Below are 21,543 nucleotides of genomic sequence, written 5' to 3'. Positions count from 1 at the left end.
TTAGATAGATTCTTTGAAGCCTATGCGTTACTAATTGATTGTGTGTTATTAAAATCTTTCAGTACATACTCCAAATAGTAGTATTGTATGTTGTCATAAATTGCTCTCTCAATCTTAAGGAAAAATAGATAAAACAAAGAATGCTAAACTTTTTAAAATTGCGAATTCTGTGCGATAGGGATTTCTGCTGACTAGGAATTCTGTGCGATAGGGATTTCTGCTGACTAGGAATTCTGTGCTATCACCATGTAAGCGTTTTATTTAAAAAATTAATTGAAATTAGCTCAGATTTAGCAATTAGCAGAAATATACAAAAATAAACCAATTAATAGGCCTCACATGTGAATTTATAAGAAATTATAATCATTTATTTGAATTTAGTAAAATGTCACTTATTATTATAATTATTATTAAATGTGTATATTAGTCACTAGATAGTCATTATGTACCTTTACGCTGTCTGAAAAGGATGTAACGGACAAATACCTCATATAAGCCATATGGACAGTTGTTATTAAATGTGTATATTAGTCACTAGATAGTCATTATGTACCTTTACGCTGTCTGAAAAGGATGTAACGGACAAATACCTCATATAAGCCATATGGACAGTTGTTATTAAATGTGTATATTAGTCACTAGATAGTCATTATGTACCTTTACGCTGTCTGAAAAGGATGTAACGGACAAATACCTCATATAAGCCATATGGACAGTTGTTATTAAATGTGTATATTAGTCACTAGATAGTCATTATGTACCTTTTACGCTGTCTGAAAAGGATGTAACGGACAAATACCTCATATAAGCCATATGGACAGTTGTTATTAAATGTGTATATTAGTCACTAGATAGTCATTATGTACCTTTACGCTGTCTGAAAAGGATGTAACGGACAAATACCTCATATAAGCCATATGGACAGTTGTTATTAAATGTGTATATTAGTCACTAGATAGTCATTATGTACCTTTACGCTGTCTGAAAAGGATGTAACGGACAAATACCTCATATAAGCCATATGGACAGTTGTTATTCAGTCACATAAACAAATAATTACAATAAAAGGTTGTTGAAGGTTAAAATATGTTAGAAACAAAATAATCAAACATATTTATTTATTAAATAAAACATTTTAACTACAATAAATAAAACACACAGATATTGCTACAATATTTGAAAACATACAAAAACAACAGTAAAAAAGTGTATATCATTATTTTGAATATTCATTAAATGTATCTAAAATAATTCCATGCTCTCAATACAAAGTTATAATCAATAATCATAACTATATTTTTAATTTTATAACAGCATTAAAATTAATAACACTATGCTGGTTCTTCAAATAATACTATGAAGTACTATCTACGATCTTCATAAGTAATATCATACTATCTACAAACTTGATAAGAATATTTATTTGTTTTAAACAGTTTTATTTGTAACTAAAATGATTAGTATACTGGCACCCAGTTATGATATTAAATCTATAATATTAATAGAGATCATATTCCATCAGTATAATGCAAATGCATTATGGTTCATTTATTGTTTAGAACTTATTTATTATCATACAATTAACACTGTTATATTTACTTTTGTTTAAGTTTGGGCCTGTTATAATTTGAATATGTATGTGTTCAAATTACCAAGGCTTTCAATTTTCCAAAAACTGACCATTCAGTTTACTTCAAATTGATGTGACATACGTTTAATTTTTATTACATAATTATTTATTATAAGCCTTATACAGTATCGACATATATGACAAAAATGCCAGGTTTAATAATGGTTGAATGTTTTTCATCTGTTAAAAAGATATACAAATATGGTTGTATTAATGAAACATACATATTATATGACAACATTTTATTTGTTCTTAGACTAAGCATGTAGTGTTACTTTATTTTAATAATTAATATACTGTAATAATTTTTTAAATTAGCGTAATAAAATCAAAATATATCAAAAGTTTATTTCCTGAAAATAAACTTTACGCTTCACAAAATATATACAAAAATCACAAAATATAATGAAAACCTGACTTAAAAATGCTTTTTTATAGAACAGGCAATAATTTAGATAAATAAAAAATATTTAAAATGTTATAGTCTAAATACAAATATGTTTAGAGCACTTACCATTAGAAATATATAGTAACACAAAACAATTCACAAACATTACAATCTAAACTGAGCTACTATTTACAATTTCTAAACACAAGTTGGCCTTATGAAATAACAAGACCCTATAGAGCATCCACACTCATTCTAAACATAATTCATCTTACTAAAAGATTTTGAATATTTCCAACACATTTTCTATGATTGCCACTGGCGTACAAAATAAATCAACATAACACTAACAATTAACAAAGAAAAAATAAAAGAACAATACAGTGATAACATGTTACATGCAATGAACTAATAGATAATTATTGACAGCACTGTGTTGATATTTTTGTCTGTTATTGAACCAACAATTCACATTTTTTCAAATTACCCTCTGATGTTACAGCTGGAGTATTTGGTATACAATAAAGTAAAGTTGTTTAAAACTAAAATAAAATATTAAGAAATAAGGTTAAATGGGAAGTGACAAAAGATTGCTACTGTGACACTGCTCGCAAAGACTACTGCTATGATGACAGATCCTTCCTGTCTTATTAAGGATTAAGTGCATGCCTCATTTCTTTAGATTTTGTTATCGACCCTTTAAGAAATGATTACTAACTTGTATAATTTTATTTGTTCATACATAAACTTTAAATATTTATTTATTAGGCTGAAATGTTTTGATTTCAACCCTGTATCCATAGGTTTTAAAATCTCAATCACTAGAATCACCAGAATTAGAAGTATGCAATATGACTATTCATACCATTACACATCTCTAGTCAGTTATAATTTATGAAACTCAACCCATTAACTAGTAACCACACACAATAATCGAGAGTGCATCTTGTGCCACCAGCAATAACTCTTCTTAAGGTACATGATTTATAAACAAATATTGATTTACCAATAATGAGTTTTTATTCTGTTTTTAATTTAAATTTTTTCTAAATTTAAAAATAAATAAATATTTAATTTAAAAAGTCATGTTACCCTTTGTAAATTATAGCTCGTCTACTTTAGCAAACCAAATATAACAAAACAAAAACCTCACTTTTAGGATATGACTATTCAGAATAAAAACTCACCAGCCAAAAGATTGAAATAAAAGTTTTGGAGTAACTTAATAAAAATATTGTATTTACAATAATGACTTTTTTGGCATTGCCCTGAGTTATTTTCTCTAAAACTTTATTCAAGTAATTAAATTGCTTATGTGGAGATGAAATACAATGATGAATAAATATAATATTGTGAGAGAACTGTAAACAAACTAAGCTCACAACACTGAGTGTTGTAATCTTACTGAAATACAACATGTTACTGAATTGTGTTTCTGTACATTTAAACCACTCAATTGTACTTCATATGACAATTATACATAAATGCTTATAATATTCACATAAAATAATTTACAGGTTATCATAAATTCTTACTGAGGATGAAACAATCTTGAACTTACTTATAATACATATTATATTATAATACATATTATTAGAAGCTAAATAAATAAAATGCTAACTTAATATTTAATGAACACTTTGGGTATTTTAAAAACATACAGTAACATTTTTTTAAATAATCATTCAGTGTGCTATATTGAATCTATAGTTCTTTGCACAGTTTCAACTGGAAATAAATATGACAGAGTATGGAACTTTCTCAAATAACAATGTATTTTAGTATATGAAATATTTTACTATTTAATTGTAAAGTTATCGGTTCTATGTCAAACTTGAGGAGTTTGCTCAACTAAAGACGGTAAGCAGTAAAGTTGCATAAACACAAAATTATACATAGTCTACAAATAGGAAGTATATTTTAGAAAATAATAATTGTTGAAACATATTACTCAAGAAAAATGTATGTCATACATCAATATTAATGTTTAAAAGGTCTGTAGAAAGCTGTAGAAAGAAGACAGATGGATATAACCTCACCTTAATATGTGTCAATTGATTTAGATATTTAAGTCAATTGGAGTGTATCCAAAACAGTTTATGTAGCAAAATTTGAACTTAAATATGAATAGCTAAATCACAAAATTAACATTTAACTAAACAATAATTAATAATATTTATGGTCAAGTATGAAACTTCTCGTCCATTAGGCTACACTGAATTTACACCATCAGATTTGTTCACTATGACTATCTACTATTTCTGTTCACAAAGAATTTAATACACCATTAAGCTTTAGCAAAATAACAAGTAATTACAACCAGTACATTAATATAACTAAATATATTCTGCATTGCTAGAGTTATTACTGTATGCTTTAGTTACACTTAAAAACTACAAGTCTATATAACTCATTTAAACATGGCTTCAATTAAATTTATCACCCATGTGATAAGCTGTCCTAGCTATGTTCATATTTCATACAGATTATCAGTAACTAACTTTTCTTGTAAGCTTGCATAAAGGAAAGCAAACATGAAATGTTCTGAATTAGTTATTTATTTTATGTTCTTATTATTCATTCACAAGACAACTTCAAAATTATAAACGATAAAAAGGGAAACCATGCATTTCAGTAAAAACAAAATAAAGTACAACCTTGTTTATTCAGATTTCTTTTATCCTGATCATCAGGTTATCCGGACCGGTTTTAAAGAATGGAAGTTCAATATTTTTAGGATTAAACTGGTTTTTGTTCAATTTATGGCATAATTTGGTTTTATGTTAACACATATTTGACATTCAGAATAATAAGAAATAAGCAATGTTGTAGAAATTTAAATTTGAAAGATGTAAATGATTAGCTTCAGACTAGCAGTAGCATCGATGTGATAAAATTGTATCCGCACCTTGTTCTTCAACTGTAAAAGAGGACAGGAAAAACAATACTGTTAATGAAGAACCCGAAGTTTGTCAATACTCACTCTGATGCCATGGCACAGCTAGCCTGGGTAATGGTTTATTCTGAGTGAAGTCCTTGCGGATATTGGGGCCATGAAATGTATAGACGATTGTACTTTCATAAGCAGTGTACCAAAGTTTCACAAATAAGATTGACTACGATTTTAGAAAATAATTAGTTAGGTTTTTATTTGTTATTTTATTAGTTTTCTCAATAATTAATATTAATACAATGATAAATTGTTCTCTTTTACTGTTATAATTGTAACAAATAAATTCCCATTATCTTAAATCTATTGTGTTTTTACTGTATTTCTGGTTTATCCTGATATTTGTTTACCCTGATCAATTCCAATTCTAATCAATCCAAATAAATAAGATTGTACTTTATAATTTAATTAGCGATTTTATTCTAATTGTAGTTACGAAGATTGTAACTAATTTTAAACTGAATATTTTACCTCAAACAAAGGAGACCACTATGTTATTTGAAATAATAATTCAAATATTAGTAAAAAAAATTAACATATCTCTAGTTGTAAGAATATGCCATTTATAGAACATTCTGTTGTTTTAAAAATGATGAAAAAGGAATGAACCGCTACAATCAGCTAACATTAGTCTACGAATGATGTCCAAAAAGAAACTCTTACATTGAATATCAGCCAATGGCTTGGAATCAGAATGTTCCTGAGTGTACTCAGGATGTGTATTGCAGTGGAAGTGTGCAGACTAAGCTGCTTCAAACATATCAGGGGTATAATACCGTGTGGATAATTCCATTACATGCACAATTGCCATAACTACTGAGTGCACAACCTCTGGGATGAGTAGAAGTAATCCTAACAGAATTTTGTCGGCACAAACTTTTCAAAATGCGCAAAACGAATATGGATAAATATATATGTTTACGAAAAATACTTTATGTACTGTTATATACTTATATCTGACCTTTAAAATATCAAAATCTAAGCACTGTTATTTATAAAATATGTGTTATAATAGAAATCACTTTTTGTTTTCTATTGCTTCACAATATTGATTTGTGTTTAGTGATGGATTATAACTCCAGTATACTAAACACAAAAACTCCAGTATAAATGCAAAACAATTGGAACTTACAGCAACTTAGTGAAGGGTTTGTAGATAGAATAATACAAATATTAGATTTTCAAAATTCAATACTTCACAATTGCAAAGCACATCATTTTCCACAACTTTCACCAAACTCTCTTGCATGAAACCATTATATGGAAGATGTACTATCATAAGTTTTGTGCCAGGTGATTTCTAACAAACTTGAAAGAAATCAACAAAAGCAATCTATGGCTTCAATGCTAAATGGTGTATTATACAACTAATGAGGATGCCTCTCTTACCACCACTGGAAATGTCAATTGTAAGACAAAAAGGTAGTTAGTTCATGAACAAAGACACATATATACAAGTAACTTAGACAATTTTTACAAACATCCTGTCAGCTAGTAATGAACTTCTCAGGAAGCAAATTACTACAAAAACATATTTGATAAACTAATACACAGTTATAATAAAGTGACTCAATTTGAATGGTAATAGTAATAAAAACATTTCAAGAGTGTGTCCTTCAAATTTTTTGCATCTACAGTATTTGTGTACTTTTTATTTCTGTTTCATCAAAATATGAGCTACTTTCTGGACAACCTTCGTATTTACTACCTGGTATTAACACTTATAATTCATGATTCTCTTCTTGCTCCAGTTTTTTGTTGTAAGCAGCCAAAGTTTTCTCAATAGTAGTCTCTGAGTATTTGCACTGTTCTGCACCACATGTACATTTGAACAATTTAGATTTTATTGTCCAAAATTTTTCACCATAGTCAAATCTAAAACAGAAGATTAAACAGGATTAATGACAATTTAACAATAATGCATCCTAAAGATTTAAAAAGGCTAACAACATCTCTTATCCTATTTACTCTTCAATGCAGGGATTTTCACTAACTTGCCTATTGCCATTCATGGGAGGTATTCAGCCTACTGTCACTGATATTGTGAGTCAGCTACCTGGTCATTGTTATTTTCCATTTTTGAGGTTACTTTTTAAATATAGTAAAAAATAACTACCAAAAATCATAGACCTACCGATTAAATAACTGTAGATTCATAACGTATCACATAATACAAAATTAAAACAAAATTTTCAAAAAGGTTAGGTCCAGTAAACTAGGACCACTGAACTAGGACACTCTTGTAATGCACATCTTTCCACTTATTGCTCCTTCAAACTCTTACTATAATCTGTATTAACTCAATCAGTAGTATTTTAATACTGTGTGATGAACCAGACTCTCTGAAGAAAACACCAGTCAAACACCTGAAGAACTCACTCAAAAGTTGGTTTCTCCAGCGACCCTTCTACACTATTCAAGAGTTTATAAACTGGAAATCAATTGCATCATGAAATGATATTTTAAATTTTCTGTTCTGTATGTCCTTTATTGTATTGACAAAAATTCTAAACTCAACGTTTATGAATAAAGAATATTGTCTATTGTCTAAAATATAAACCTGATTAATGAGTTTAAAAGTAGTCACAGAAGCTAAGGAGTTGAAAATCACTTTGGTCACCCAAATAAGTTCACCACACAGGATATCATTGAAAAAGTTTTACAATAGCCTATATTGATGAAATAATGCAGAATAGTGCTAAAGATAGCTAATTCCTTAAATATCTTAACTAAATTAATGCATTTCATAGCTTTGTGTTCAATGGATACAACAATTGCTGATAACCAAACACAGATCCAAAAAAAACAACTTTTAAACACAGAATATAGCTAGCATTGTTTAGGCACAACCCAAAGAAATTTTTTAGCAAATTCAAAACCATCCATCGATGAAACTTAGACCCATAACTACACTTCAGACACCATAAAACAATTGAAACCATGAACAAAAGTGGTTAAAGTGAACTCAAAAAGTTGAGCACTATTTCGTGGACTGGAAAAGTTGTAGCCACTGTTCTTGGGATTCTCAAGGTATAGTCATGAAAAGCCAAAAGGTTAAATGGAACTATATTTGTTCTCTATTAATAAAATCCTCCTCTATTGTGGGCAGTTTATAAACAACCAAAAATGGTTATACTTATATGTGTTTAATGGTATAGTTAGGACTAATCAGGGTATTCTCTCCTTTATTTATTTAATGTCTGGGTTTTTTACTATTTATGCATCACTGACATACTTAAACTCGGTATTCATTAACCTCCCCATACACTGCTACCTGCCAGATCAAAGAGTTTTAGTTCAAAGTTCTCTATTATTTCAGACAACTGTACACAATTCCAGACCAATCATTAAACAGACGTAATTCAAAACTGTAGCATTCGTCATCAATCAAGATTTGTAAAGAAATAAACATTGATCAAGATCTTTATGTAGTCTTGTTGAGTGCTGATAAATGCAAAAATTCAACAATGACTATGAGTAAAACTGTTAAATTTAAGTGGTTAAAGTTTAGGACAAAAGTTCTTTTCATAGACAGATGGTGTTTTATTGAGCTATGTTTACATTAGGAAGGTGAAACCTTACATTGAGAAACAAAAGTCTATTTTTTATTTCTGTAAATGTTGAAGAAAAACTTATCACAACAATTTAAGTGCCTTGCTACTGGCAGCAATTATCTCCAAAATCTGTATTACAATTTACTACTTGCAATACACAAAGGTAAATATAATTGTACACAATTAAATTAATTTACTTTCATTTTTTAAACCAATTTAAAAATATAAAATCAAAAGAAATAATTTTCATATGTTATATAACCATACATTTTTTGTATTTTATTTTTGTCATCTAAAAATAACATTAAATCTTAAAAATTAAAAGAAAGAGCTTGAAACTCCAAAAAAAACAAAATTGTTTAGTTAACCTAAATGTAAAATATAAAAACCCATTGAAGTACTACAGAAAACATTATTCTCCAACTTATTGATACAAATGTCTTGTTCCCCTACATCTCCATTTGAGATAGCCTCACACTTAGTTCCCTTCAGACACATTTTTAACATTTATAAAAAGCTCAAATAATACTTGCATTGGAGGTCTGGTCTGGAAATGTGTGGAGGCTCCTTAAACACACTGAATTTCATCTCACATTGAATACAAATTATGCAATGGAACTTATATTATTGTGTTCAGTTTTTGGATACTTGTACTACCCCAAGCTTTTGAATACTTATAAACATAAAATAATAATCTAATATAACACGTTTACCAAACTGAAAATAATGACCTACTTTAACTACGCTACATTACAGCCATTAACCATATATATATATATATATATATATATATATATATATATATATATATATATATATATATAGATATAGATTAAATTTGTATAAATAGCCTTATTTAATTTCAATAAACATTGAATCACAAAAAGTACTTGCTCCGCCGGGACTCGAACCCAGATCTCTCACTTGCCGGGTGAATGTGCTACCATTACACCACAGAGCCCTCACTTTTTACGATTCAATTATTTTGTATTTGGCCGTATCTGTCATATATGCCTTTAAATAAGCAAACTAACATATGATCGGAAGACCAAAAACCTGTCAAATGACTTTTATTTACATTAAATTTGTATAAATGCCAATAGCCTTATTTAATTTCAATAAATTTTAATATATATATATATATATATATATATATCCTCCAAGCAGATAATACACTCTTTTGATTCAGTTACTACTGAATTATCTGTTGACAATTTACCCCAGTTCCTCGCTGGCCTGTATGTCTTGGTTAGCAAAGAACGCAATGCGTGGAAAGTGGAGGTCTTGATGATCGATAAAGACACGCACTGGTAATAAGTTGGGCATGCAACTGTGGTTGATGAAACGGGCAATGTTCCCATACCGTCGGGCATCTATGCAGTAAGTTTCACCGTCCTGGGAACAATCACAGGTACTCAAGAAAAATATTTTTGGTTGTGGAATAAGGAGGAAAATATCATTGGCAAAAACAGAAAAAGAAAAACAGTACATCTACAGAATGAAATAAATTATAAGAGAAAACAGGATGTATATTTTAAAATAGTCAAGATTATCAACTTAAGGAAGCTACAGACAATTTGAGTTATAGGATAAAAGATAACAAGTTATACTATCATGCATTTATAAGAAATAAAACTTCAAATTTCAAATTCAACTTGCTTCACAATTATATTAATTATGACATCTCCATACACTAATATAAAATTTAAACTGTAATTATTGTATATGCATCGATTTTTCAAATATTGTTTTATATTGAAGAGAATTTATTATAATCAACCTAATGTGTACCCAATCACAATTGAAAAATATAGAAATAGTTCATCAGTTGGTTTTAAAAATCGAGACCGAAATAAATATATATTTATACATAATATATATAAAAAAGGGTATACACAAAAGGGTATACACAAAAGGGTAACATAACCTTCTGTGGGTGATAGTACTCATCATGTCAAACAAAAATGTTATATAAACATAGGTTGAAAAATGTCTTGTTTAGCTACTAGCCGCCATTTTGTATTTGTTTTCAAAAATTAATATTACTAGAACTAGTATATTTGCACATATGTAGTAATACATAAGACAAACTTTTTTAGTAGTGGTTTGATTTACTTTATTATTAACAAAGTGGCACCTGTTGAAAATATTTAAAGTCAAATAAAAAAACAAACCAGTATAGGTATAAAAATGCACAAGATACAAACTATTTAGGGATTATTATAACAATTCCAACGGTACCTTTTTCAACGAAATCTGTCAAGGCATAAGCGAGCATTACTTTTATAACAATTCCAACGGTACCTTTTTGAACAAAATCCGTTAAGGCATAAGCGAGCACGACTACTTTAAATGTAACTTTGAACCAATTGGATAAAAAATAAGAAAGTTAGGGGCAAATAACTAGAACGATGCGTGGGACATGAGATTTGAGTGAAATCCCGCCGCCCAGAGAGGGCAGGCAGGTCTCGTGCGCACCGCCACTCAGGCACAGCGCACATCAAATAGCACTGGCGTCAAAGGGTTAAGTAATAATAAACCACTTTCTTACTGTATTCCTAGTTTGACTCAGATTATAATAGGAATGGAGTTAACAATAAAAAATTACAAAGGGTTTAAGGGGTTGAATGGATGGTTAGTGATAGTAAAATTTTAAATATTAGTGACCATTAAAATGTTAATAATACCAATAAATAATTATTGTTATCATCCAGAATAATAATTACATCTTTATTTCAAAAGATACAACAAAAATTATTTAATAATTCAACATACCCGATTGTCCAGATCAAACAAGTATGAGTCATCCTCACGAGTATCAGCTTCACAATCCGATATGATCTCTCCAATATATCTGTAAAAAGGGATTAAATCGATTATAAAACTTAAAAAAAATTTTTTTTACTCAAATATCACATACAATTCAAACTGCTACCAAATCCAAGAATTTATTTTTAAACAAGCGTAATACATACTCGCACACGTAAGTGCCTTTAGGTATGAGTCTGAGAGTACGAACACCCCAACCCTTATTGCCTTTGGTACGGAACAGCTGGAATCGAGCTGTGATGCCGTGCTGTACAACACGGTTCTTGCAAGTCAAACGGTTACAGCTACAAGCCTGGTTACACTCAAACAACATTGGTGGATCTGTAAACAACAATACACTGTTAAAATACATCTTATACTAGAGAAAACTGTTTCAAATTTTGAACACACGATTAATAGTATTTAGACAATTTAAAATTCTACGAATCAAAACACATACTATGTTACAAAAACAGAAATATGCAAGAATTTATATTTTAAGGTAAGTCGAGATTTGCCACAAATTTAGGTTATCAATTAATCTCTCATAAAATTTATAATAGAGTTCCTATCTTAGCTTCCACTGTTTCAGTACATTTCAGTTATATACATAAATGTTTGTCTTAGCTCTTAACCCTTAAAGCGCCGAAGAAAATTAGGTATCAGATCAATTATTGGCATGCATTTAGTGATTTAAAAAATTCTGTTTTTTGTCAATATTTATTTTCTATTTATTGAAAGAAGAAATATAAAAAAAAATTTTTAACAATAAAGGTTAACTGGTTTTACACATTGATACACCATATACGTGGATGTGCCTTGGTCATTATATATCTGCATGTTGTCTTATAACGTAAAACAAAACGACCATAAAAAATAGCACATGTTTTTATTGAATTTTCACAGGATATACAATGTAATTTACTTCCAGACATTATAAATCAATACATTTATGCATTCCTACATATTCACAACATTTTTGTAAATTATAATTTGCACAATAAACTAAAATAGGACAATAGAGTTATCCTGTAAACCTCGTTTTGCACAATTCTAATAATACAGATATACCTGTATGCCGCGCTTTAAGGGTTAATTAGCAAAACAATATTAATCCCAAGCTCTAATCTTATTAAAGTAACTGCTATCTCCTGTTATAACTGACTTCTCACGTTATTACTACACTAAATTAATATACACTAAAAATTTTCCTAACATTAAAATGAAATTTTATACAAATTTATGTTAAAGACTTAACCCTTCCCACGCAGAATTTATCTATCAATTTTGACTCATAACGCGTAATTAACTTTAAATTTTTTTTACATTTTACCAACTCTAATTTTTTTTAGTTAGTGGTGGTTATTAGGAATAAAAAAATAATACAGTATCACAAAATAATCAAACCCCTTTATTTTTTAACAAATTTTCAAATTTTACTAAAAATTAAAAAAAAAACCTTTTTACTTGAATTTCTAAAAATATTTTCAATAAGGTAAAATTAATATTTTTTACAAGACACTAATGCTAAATACAACAGGAACACGAACAGTAAATCAGGAAATATGGCAAAACACCGTTAAACACTAAAATATGCCGTGCCAGGATATATCCGTTTACCGCGTAATGGTTCGCCGCAGACTGAGGCTAAATCACGCCACGAGGGACAAAGCCACGCCCTCCCACCACTGCGACGCGCCAATGAGGTTCAAACATCTGCTTTTCGGAACAAGTATTCAACACTCCCTTGAACTCTAGCGGATTCCACAGCAACTACAATTTATTAAATAGCACAAAATAGACTTTGAAGGATATATCCGTTTACCGCGTTTCGGTCAAAATTAGGCGTAACGGATATATCCGTTTGCCGTGTGGGAAGGATTAAGTATCAACAGTTTTCAAAAAATTGTTTTTCATAACTTCTAAATGTGATTCATAAACTTTTAACCATTTTCAAGTAATGTTCATAAAAGGGGAAATTTTCCTTCCTTCATTAAGCAGTAATATTAGGAAAAACAACAAACTGACCATTATATTTTACTTTACTGCTGTCAAAATATGTATTGCTAAATACACATTAGAAGTAGATTTGAGTTTATTTCCTGGTTGATCAGGAAACACCCGTTAGTCTTAATAGCTGTTTGCTCTTATCAATGTTTGGCTTCCTATGTAGCTAGTTATACTACATTATTTGTTTGTTATGTTATTATTTTTTACTTTTAGATTGTTTCATATATTATTTCTAGTTATAATTATAGAACAAGATTAATAATTATAGATTCTTGAAAAATGAAATTAATTAAAACATTGCTAATACATAAAAAAATTGTGAAAGTATCAATGAAACTTTGTTTTTATTCCATTTTTTTTTTATTTAATATATGTATACTTTAAATTAAAAGTTTGAAAAACTATGGATTCTCTTTACCAGTTGTGACCTAAGTAAAATGTTACACCAAGTAATAATTTATTTTGGTTTCTTCTGATTGTTAATCAAGGACAAGAAATTCATTAAATTGATTTTTCAAGTTAATACCAAAACAAACCATTTCTAATGAATAATATTGTCTAAAAGTGTTGTAAAACCCTTACTTTGGTATACAGAAACATGGACAAAATAAAATAAACAACTGTCTATCCTTACTTCAGTTTAAAATATGTCAAACCTGTTTTGTTATTTAGGTTTGTTACTAATAAGAGGATTAATTCTTTAATAAAAAATATTCAAAATATACTTCAAAATAAAAATTTTACTTTGTATTATACTATATCTCCTTTGGCGAAATACAAAATAAACTAAAAACAATGCCAGTCTTCCAGAAGTAAGAATGTTTTCCACAATAAACAAGTGAAATATACAGTTTTATCTCAAATTTGTAATGGACTTGGAAAAGCAATAATTCTCACATATTTGAATCATAAAAAAGTTATAAATTTAGATATAAAAATTTGATGGTTTACTCTTACAAAGGGGTATAATCAAAACTTCCTAAATGAGACATTAAAACTAGTCATACCTCTTACCTGCAAAATTAAATTCTGGTAAGAGCTTTCCTTCATCGTCGTACCAACAACGAATACTGATCTTGCCACACATGCAGCCTCCACTCACGCACATGTCACGGCACTTGCACGACTGTAATGGTAAAATCTCTCATTAAATCTTGATTGTTATGTATCGATTGTCAACTAGGAATCTAACTCACTTAAGACCTGATTAATGAGTTTTAAGCTAAATATTTTAAAATTTGTTTATATAACGGGAATTATTTCTCATAATAGAAAAGTAGCAATGATTTTTACAATTATAAAAAACATGAAATACAATACCTGGAGAGAAGTAATGGTTCTGTCAATATTAATATTGGAAGTAAAGCAGTTTTCGGTGACATATACGAAGTCTTGGGGCTCAGTTTCATCATCTACTGAGTTTATACATTGCACAGGATTGGCTTCATAACCCCTGGTTATGTCACTGAAAAATAAATTAGGATTATTGGTTCAAACCACAATAGTATAAATGATTCTGTAAAGTATTCCAAAATTATACATATATATGTTTAGGTGAGAGTTTAAATTAGTGCTAGTTTGTAATCAGGTTGGACATTATGTTTTTGTCAACCCTTCTTAACAACAATGGAGCAAGCTCAGAACCTGATTACACTATCTCCATCAACATATTCTTATCCGCTAAAACCTCAGTAGTATTAAGACCATCACTGTTGACATCATTAAAAGGACCTTCCAATATTGAATATGATCAGTTTTAAAGTGTTGTAGTCCCATGTTAGCTGTGTCATTTTGCTCCGAATCGGTGTTTAAATAATGTTCAAACTTCCAATTCCCACGTCGATGTGTCCTATGCTGTGGAAATTGTATGTAGTGTTGTTGGAAAGTATACTGAGTGTTAGTGAAAGTACACGTTATATGTCACTAGGCCTACGCCTGTATTCATCTCAGGTTTTAAATAGGTTAAATGATAGTGCAAATTAAATATCACTGTATTAAAGGCTCTGATAAATATGGTTATTTATATCAGGATAAAGTTCACAAATGTTCACTGGTTCTCATCAATCACTTTGATTTTAATAAATTTTGAAATGTAATATTCTCTGAGCTAACGCTTATTTTCTTTACTTACCACACTTCTTCGCAGATGGGATAGTCAATCATATTTAAAACAAAGCAAATCACTTTGATACGTTAATTTATTTTGATGTGATACAAACAACTAATTGTACTCACTTTGCTTTGTTGTTAATTTATTCACTAAAAACAATATCCCATCGCCTGTTATAACTTTTAATACACTATTGCACAATTCCGTATTGCATCACTGTCAGGTGGATCTACACGAGTACACGTCCTCCCTGCTTCAGCTCTCGAAACAGAAGAAAGATTCTCGGGCCAATACCTTGCGTACTGTCTCAAACAATGCTCAAACCCCTTCTCCCGTTCAAATCAGCGTCTTCACGATTGAATATAATTTAATTCTTTTCTCATAATTATCAAATTTTATCTTGTTCACTATAATTGATCAATTGAAGTCTTTCTATTTTCTTTAACTATTTTTTTCTATCGCTTTTTATTTAAACTTTTGCGACATGTGCTTTCTGATGTCATCAATATGCAAGTCATTTTATACCACAATTGGCTTTTTTGCGTAATTTTATTTGGTACCCTTTAGTAAAAACAAATTTTGGTTATGTTTAGCTCAGTTTAATTTTTTTAATTTGTTCCTGTATAAAGTTTAACATATTTCCCCATTATTAATTAAATAAATCTCAATTCCAATAACATGTGATTTACTTGCGTCACGGTCTGCTAATTTCCCGCGAATATTTAAATGTCGTAATTTGACCTGTTACAATATACAGGGGTTCTGAATAATAAGTAACCGACTGACTTCAGGAAATTTTTTTATTGGCAAAATATGTACAATTTTTCTTTAGAAATCTTCAAAGTAGTCCCCATTGGAGTCGATAACACCGCTGATACCGTATTTTCCAATCCCTGAACGCTCCCTGGAAGTCGGCAACCTCGATGTTTGTCTAGAGCTCTCATCGTAGCACGTTGAAACGTTTTCCAGAGTCACCGAACCGCGTCCCCTTAAGGTGTCTCTTGATCTTGGGGAACAGAAAGAAGTCTGGTGGTGCCATATCCGGGCTGTAAGGAGGCTGTGGCAAACGTTGCCCTCGACTGTTTTGCCAACTGTTCGGTGACGAGCAAGCAGGTGCATTGTCGTGATGGAGAATCCACGAATCGGCAATCTCCGGACGGACTCGGTGAACCCGGGCGGTTAGTCAACGGAGCACCTCTCTGTAGTACTGGCCGTTTACAGTTTGACCGGGTGGCACAAACACTTTGTGAACAATGCCTTTCACGTCAAAGAAAGCAATAAAGCATCGACTTCACCTTCGATTTGCTCATGCGCGCTTTTTTTGGTCGTGGTGACGCCGGTGTGTGCCACTCCAAACTCTGCCGCTTCGTCTCAGGATCGTATTCAAAAACCCACGTCTCGTCTCCTGTAATAACGTGGTTGAAAAACACTGGTTCGGTTTGCAGTCGATCAAGGATTTCCGAAGCGACAGCAACACGACGCTTCTTTTGCTCATCAGTCAGGTGATTGGGTACCAGCTTCGCGCAGATCTTCCTCATACCCAGATCGTTCTTAATAATGTTTTGAACGGTCATCTTATCAATTCCGACCTCATCTGCGATAGCCCGAATGCTCAGACGATGATCACTGTTCAACACATCACGCACTTTTTACACATTTGTGTCCGTGTGACTCGTTGATGGAGGACCGACGCGCTGTTTGTCATGGACGTCATCGCGGCCCTCCGGAAATTTTTTTGCCACTGAAACACCTGAGTTCTGGACAGAGCATCCTCACCGTAAGCCTCTTGAATCATTTGAAGAGTTTCCGTGGCCGTTTTTCTTGAGTTTGACACAAAATTTAATGCTAAAACGTTGCTCGATCGTACTCTCCATTTTCACTCCGACGGGGTAACTGAACATGCACTCCGCTCTCCCTTTCACTAGACCCCCCACCACCACTACAGCACCAGATACCGGTTAGCAGACGCTTTGACGGAGCGGGGCAGGCTCAGTCCGGTTACTTATTATACAGACCCTGTATAAGTTCTTCCAACAAAGTACCCACTTTCATACAGGCTTTTATGGAATTTGTAGAGATAAATCAGCAGGAAGAACTGAGAGAGTTAAAAATTGCTTAACTTAAAAAACTAAGTCTGCAATCTGTGTTTTATTTAGTAGGTTATAACAGGATGTGTCTTTTTATCTCTTAAGAAAACACTGAAGGATTGGCCCATTGGGGAAACAATTAATCCAGCCTCTCTAGGATTGAATGTTTGAACTGATTTAGGCAAAAATGCATGTGTTCAAAATATTAATAGAATGCGTTTGGTTACAGATAAATTAGTAACATTTCCAGGATATTTTAGTCCATTTGTTGCTCTACAGTAATGTTCATTGCTTTCTCTAAATATTTTTATTTAAATTTTTAATTATTTATTTACACATTGTTTTAGTAAGGAAAAACAACAAATTGAAAGCAACTCTCAATATTGTATTACTTTTTATTCATATTACAAAAATACATTTAAAACCAATTTTATTGCATCACTTAATTATAAAACATAATAACAAAACACTCAAAATTCACGTATAAAAGCATTTTATGAGAAGCGAAGTTAGTTTTCTGGGAGTTGAGATAAAATTGTTGGTTACATTCAATTGTTATTATTAAAAAAAAACTATGTACATTACATACAATAACCATTCATTTTGAAAAATTTTGTGTAGAGTCTTTAAATATCTTCGATATTTCAATATCACTGTCCAAGTTACTGTCTACTCTATGCAGAACATTTAAGTGACCAAAATTGAGCACATGGCACAATGTAAACTATACCAAAACAAGCTATTAGTTGTGGCTGCAGTGTGCCAAGATAACAAAACAATATGAAACGATTACTCATAAAGATGCAGGAGAGCAGACAACTGCGATATAGCGGATAAACAAATAATTATGAGATCGTTAGTATCTAGAAAGAGCATGAGTGCAGCTTGGGGAAGATAATTCAATTCTGCTCGCCGGCAACAAGTAACACTCGGGTAAGTTTCCCAATGGGTTAATTAATCAAGATTTTATCATTCATTATTGCAGTATTATTCATCAGAAGTAACTTGACCGCCTTACATATAGCGTGGTATTTCAAATATAGTATTAAATAATTTTGTATTACAAACTGAATCTCATCATTTATAATTTTCGAATGCTCAAAGAACACATATTTCGCTTGTAGTAAACACGTGATTTAATGAAAAATTATTTGGATTAGGTGTGCATGACGATCAACAGAACCACCAACTATTTACCTTCCACCATAGATCTTTCCATCAAACTCCATGCAAGCAATAACAAAATACTGACCTAGATGTCACCAGATATCAACTAACATTGATTCACTTTTCAGCTTGCTAACACTGAAATATGATCTAATCAATCAAGTTTGTATTTCCATCAAACTCCATGCAAGCAATAACAAAATACTGACCTAGATGTCACCAGATATCAACTAACATTGATTCACTTTTCAGCTTGCTAACACTGAAATATGATCTAATCAATCAAGTTTGTATTTCCATCAAACTCCATGCAAGCAATAACAAAATACTGACCTAGATGTCACCAGATATCAACTAACATTGATTCACTTTTCAGCTTGCTAACACTGAAATATGATCTAATCAATCAAGTTTGTATTTCCATCAAACTCCATGCAAGCAATAACAAAATACTGACCTAGATGTCACCAGATATCAACTAACATTGATTCACTTTTCAGCTTGCTAACACTGAAATATGATCTAATCAATCAAGTTTGTATTTCCATCAAACTCCATGCAAGCAATAACAAAATACTGACCTAGATGTCACCAGATATCAACTAACATTGATTCACTTTTCAGCTTGCTAACACTGAAATATGACCTAATCAATCAAGTTTGTATTTCCATCAAACTCCATGCAAGCAATAACAAAATACTGACCTAGATGTCACCAGATATCAACTAACATTAAAATACAGAGTAAGAAACGGATTCACTTTTCAGCTTGCTAACACTGAAATATGATCTAATCAATCAAGTTTGTATTTCCATCAAACTCCATGCAAGCAATAACAAAATACTGACCTAGATGTCACCAGATATCAACTAACATTGATTCACTTTTCAGCTTGCTAACACTGAAATATGATCTAATCAATCAAGTTTGTATTTCAAGAAAACTACATAGTTTGATTTTTTTATGTGTAATCTGTTACAGAATGTTTTTGAACATAAAGATGGAAATAAAGTTGCTAATGTTCAAAAGTGGATTTCCTACTTCAACAAAAAATTTAATAGTGCTTATAATGTGCTAATACTAATTAATTACTGATCGCAAGTTAGAGCAATTACTCGTATATATACAATTTTTTCCTCAAACACATTAAAATCAATGGGTATCAAACTTTTATCCCTGAATCTTGGTATTTTTTATGACCTACTTAAAAAGTAAATGTCATGCCATGGTCTATTCAATAACACAACATATATTAGAACAATATTGTTGTCTTTGACAGAAACAAACGATCATATTATTTAACAACAGCTTATCAAACAATACAACAAACGATACAAAAGCTTGAATTTTTTTATTTTTTACCACATAAATGTCTAAGAAAGTGTAATAAACCTACAACCACCAACCTAAAAACATTATATAACACATTATTTTGTTTATTATATGTTTTTCTACACTATAAATGTGTATATTCTGAATCAACATAAAATATGAAGTATTGTGAGTGTTTTTGGAACTGGCATTGTGTTTAAAGATTAAAACTTAATATGTGTTTTAAAGTTAAAGAATTTTTATTAATTCAATTTTTTTAATTTTACTTAAACTACACTTATGACAATTTTTTTTTAATTTACACATATTAAAATTTATTGTACCTTACTGAAAAAATGATATGTAATGTTTATTTTATTAAAGTGTTTGTGTGTGTGCGCGCTGGCGCACGCTCCAATTTATATTTTACTATTTTTTACAAAATTTCTTGTAAATATGAAAATTAGGGCTTAGTGGTTAAGATAAAAAAAGCTGATCAGTTGTAGGGTTAATGGAACTTACAACTTACAATCGTTTAGTAAATTCTCATGACTTACTTGGTTAGTATCTTGTGAGTTCGCTTCTGGACATTAAGGGTTAGGTTTCGTAGCTCAACATTCAATTTGATGGCAGTGTATGTGTCATTGGGTGCCCCAGTGACACAGTCTAGAGGCATAAAACCTGCACGGTTGTGCATGTCCACTCGAGCTCCTCTAGCCAACAGTAATATCACACACTCGTACGCGTTCTGTCTGGCTGCTATGTGCCTGAAATTTCCAATGCCACACTAAGCACATCTTATTTGTTTTAATATTCTTTTGTAAAATCATTAAATTACTAACAAGAAAACAGCTTAATGTGTCTATATTGTTACTGATGGCAGTTCTTCCATGGACCAAGAGAAACTTATGTACCAAGTTTAAGTCTTTAACACTTTTTTGTTAAGAGTTATTGCACATACTGGTAGTTAAAGACAAGACAGACGACCATTTGTCTTTTTTACCTTAAAATCAATACAGTTCTTCTGAGACTGTTGTCATTTGCAAAACTTTTAACTGATCTAGTGACGTACATTAAATGACAGTACCAATGTGTAGCAATTAGGTGCTCATCTACAAAATACTACCTCTAATATTTACACTCACAAAATGTGACTATTGAGTATTGCAACCTTATTTTAATCTAATCCTCATAATTTATAATTCACTCACTAATAGGCAAGTTCTATTCATTTCTGAATTATTGGGTCAATGGAGGGAAGAGAAAGAAAATGACTATTAATTTAAGTAGATAATTAGTTCTCACAGATTTTACAAAATGTTTTGGCGGCTCATCATTGATTTCTACGATCGATTGTGATCACAGTGTTTCTTGGTTTCTCTCCATTAGCCTTTTAAAGTCTGTAATGGATGTAATCAAAACAAACAGGTATATTTGAAAACTCAATATATACAGAATGGTGGTTAAAAAATTAAATATTTAAGATCAAATATTTTGTAAACAATCCATTACTGAGGGAGAGATAAT

The 21,543-nt window shown here is 30.7% G+C and overlaps 1 protein-coding gene across 2 annotated transcripts in view; it reads right to left on the bottom strand.

Annotated features, from left to right (window-relative positions):
* Positions 1 to 3,236: 3,236 nt before the first annotated feature.
* The window catches only part of LOC124360497 (histone-lysine N-methyltransferase EHMT2), a 60,759-nt gene continuing 42,452 nt past the window's right edge, over positions 3,237 to 21,543 (bottom strand). For both annotated transcript variants that reach the window (XM_046814176.1, XM_046814177.1), the window contains exons 12-18: positions 20,574 to 20,783; positions 14,661 to 14,805; positions 14,355 to 14,466; positions 11,498 to 11,672; positions 11,298 to 11,376; positions 9,742 to 9,917; positions 3,237 to 6,843 (exon numbers count right to left, since the gene is read on the bottom strand). In XM_046814176.1, the coding sequence (XP_046670132.1) occupies positions 6,690 to 6,843; positions 9,742 to 9,917; positions 11,298 to 11,376; positions 11,498 to 11,672; positions 14,355 to 14,466; positions 14,661 to 14,805; positions 20,574 to 20,783 (1,051 nt within the window). In that variant the 3' untranslated portion in view covers positions 3,237 to 6,689. The remainder of the gene's footprint in view (positions 6,844 to 9,741; positions 9,918 to 11,297; positions 11,377 to 11,497; positions 11,673 to 14,354; positions 14,467 to 14,660; positions 14,806 to 20,573; positions 20,784 to 21,543) is intronic.

Source organism: Homalodisca vitripennis, chromosome 4 (genome assembly GCF_021130785.1).
Source record: "Homalodisca vitripennis isolate AUS2020 chromosome 4, UT_GWSS_2.1, whole genome shotgun sequence".
NCBI lineage: Eukaryota > Metazoa > Arthropoda > Insecta > Hemiptera > Cicadellidae > Homalodisca > Homalodisca vitripennis.
The sequence above is the reverse complement of the archived record's forward strand: the minus strand, read 5'-3'. Positions and strand labels throughout refer to the sequence as shown.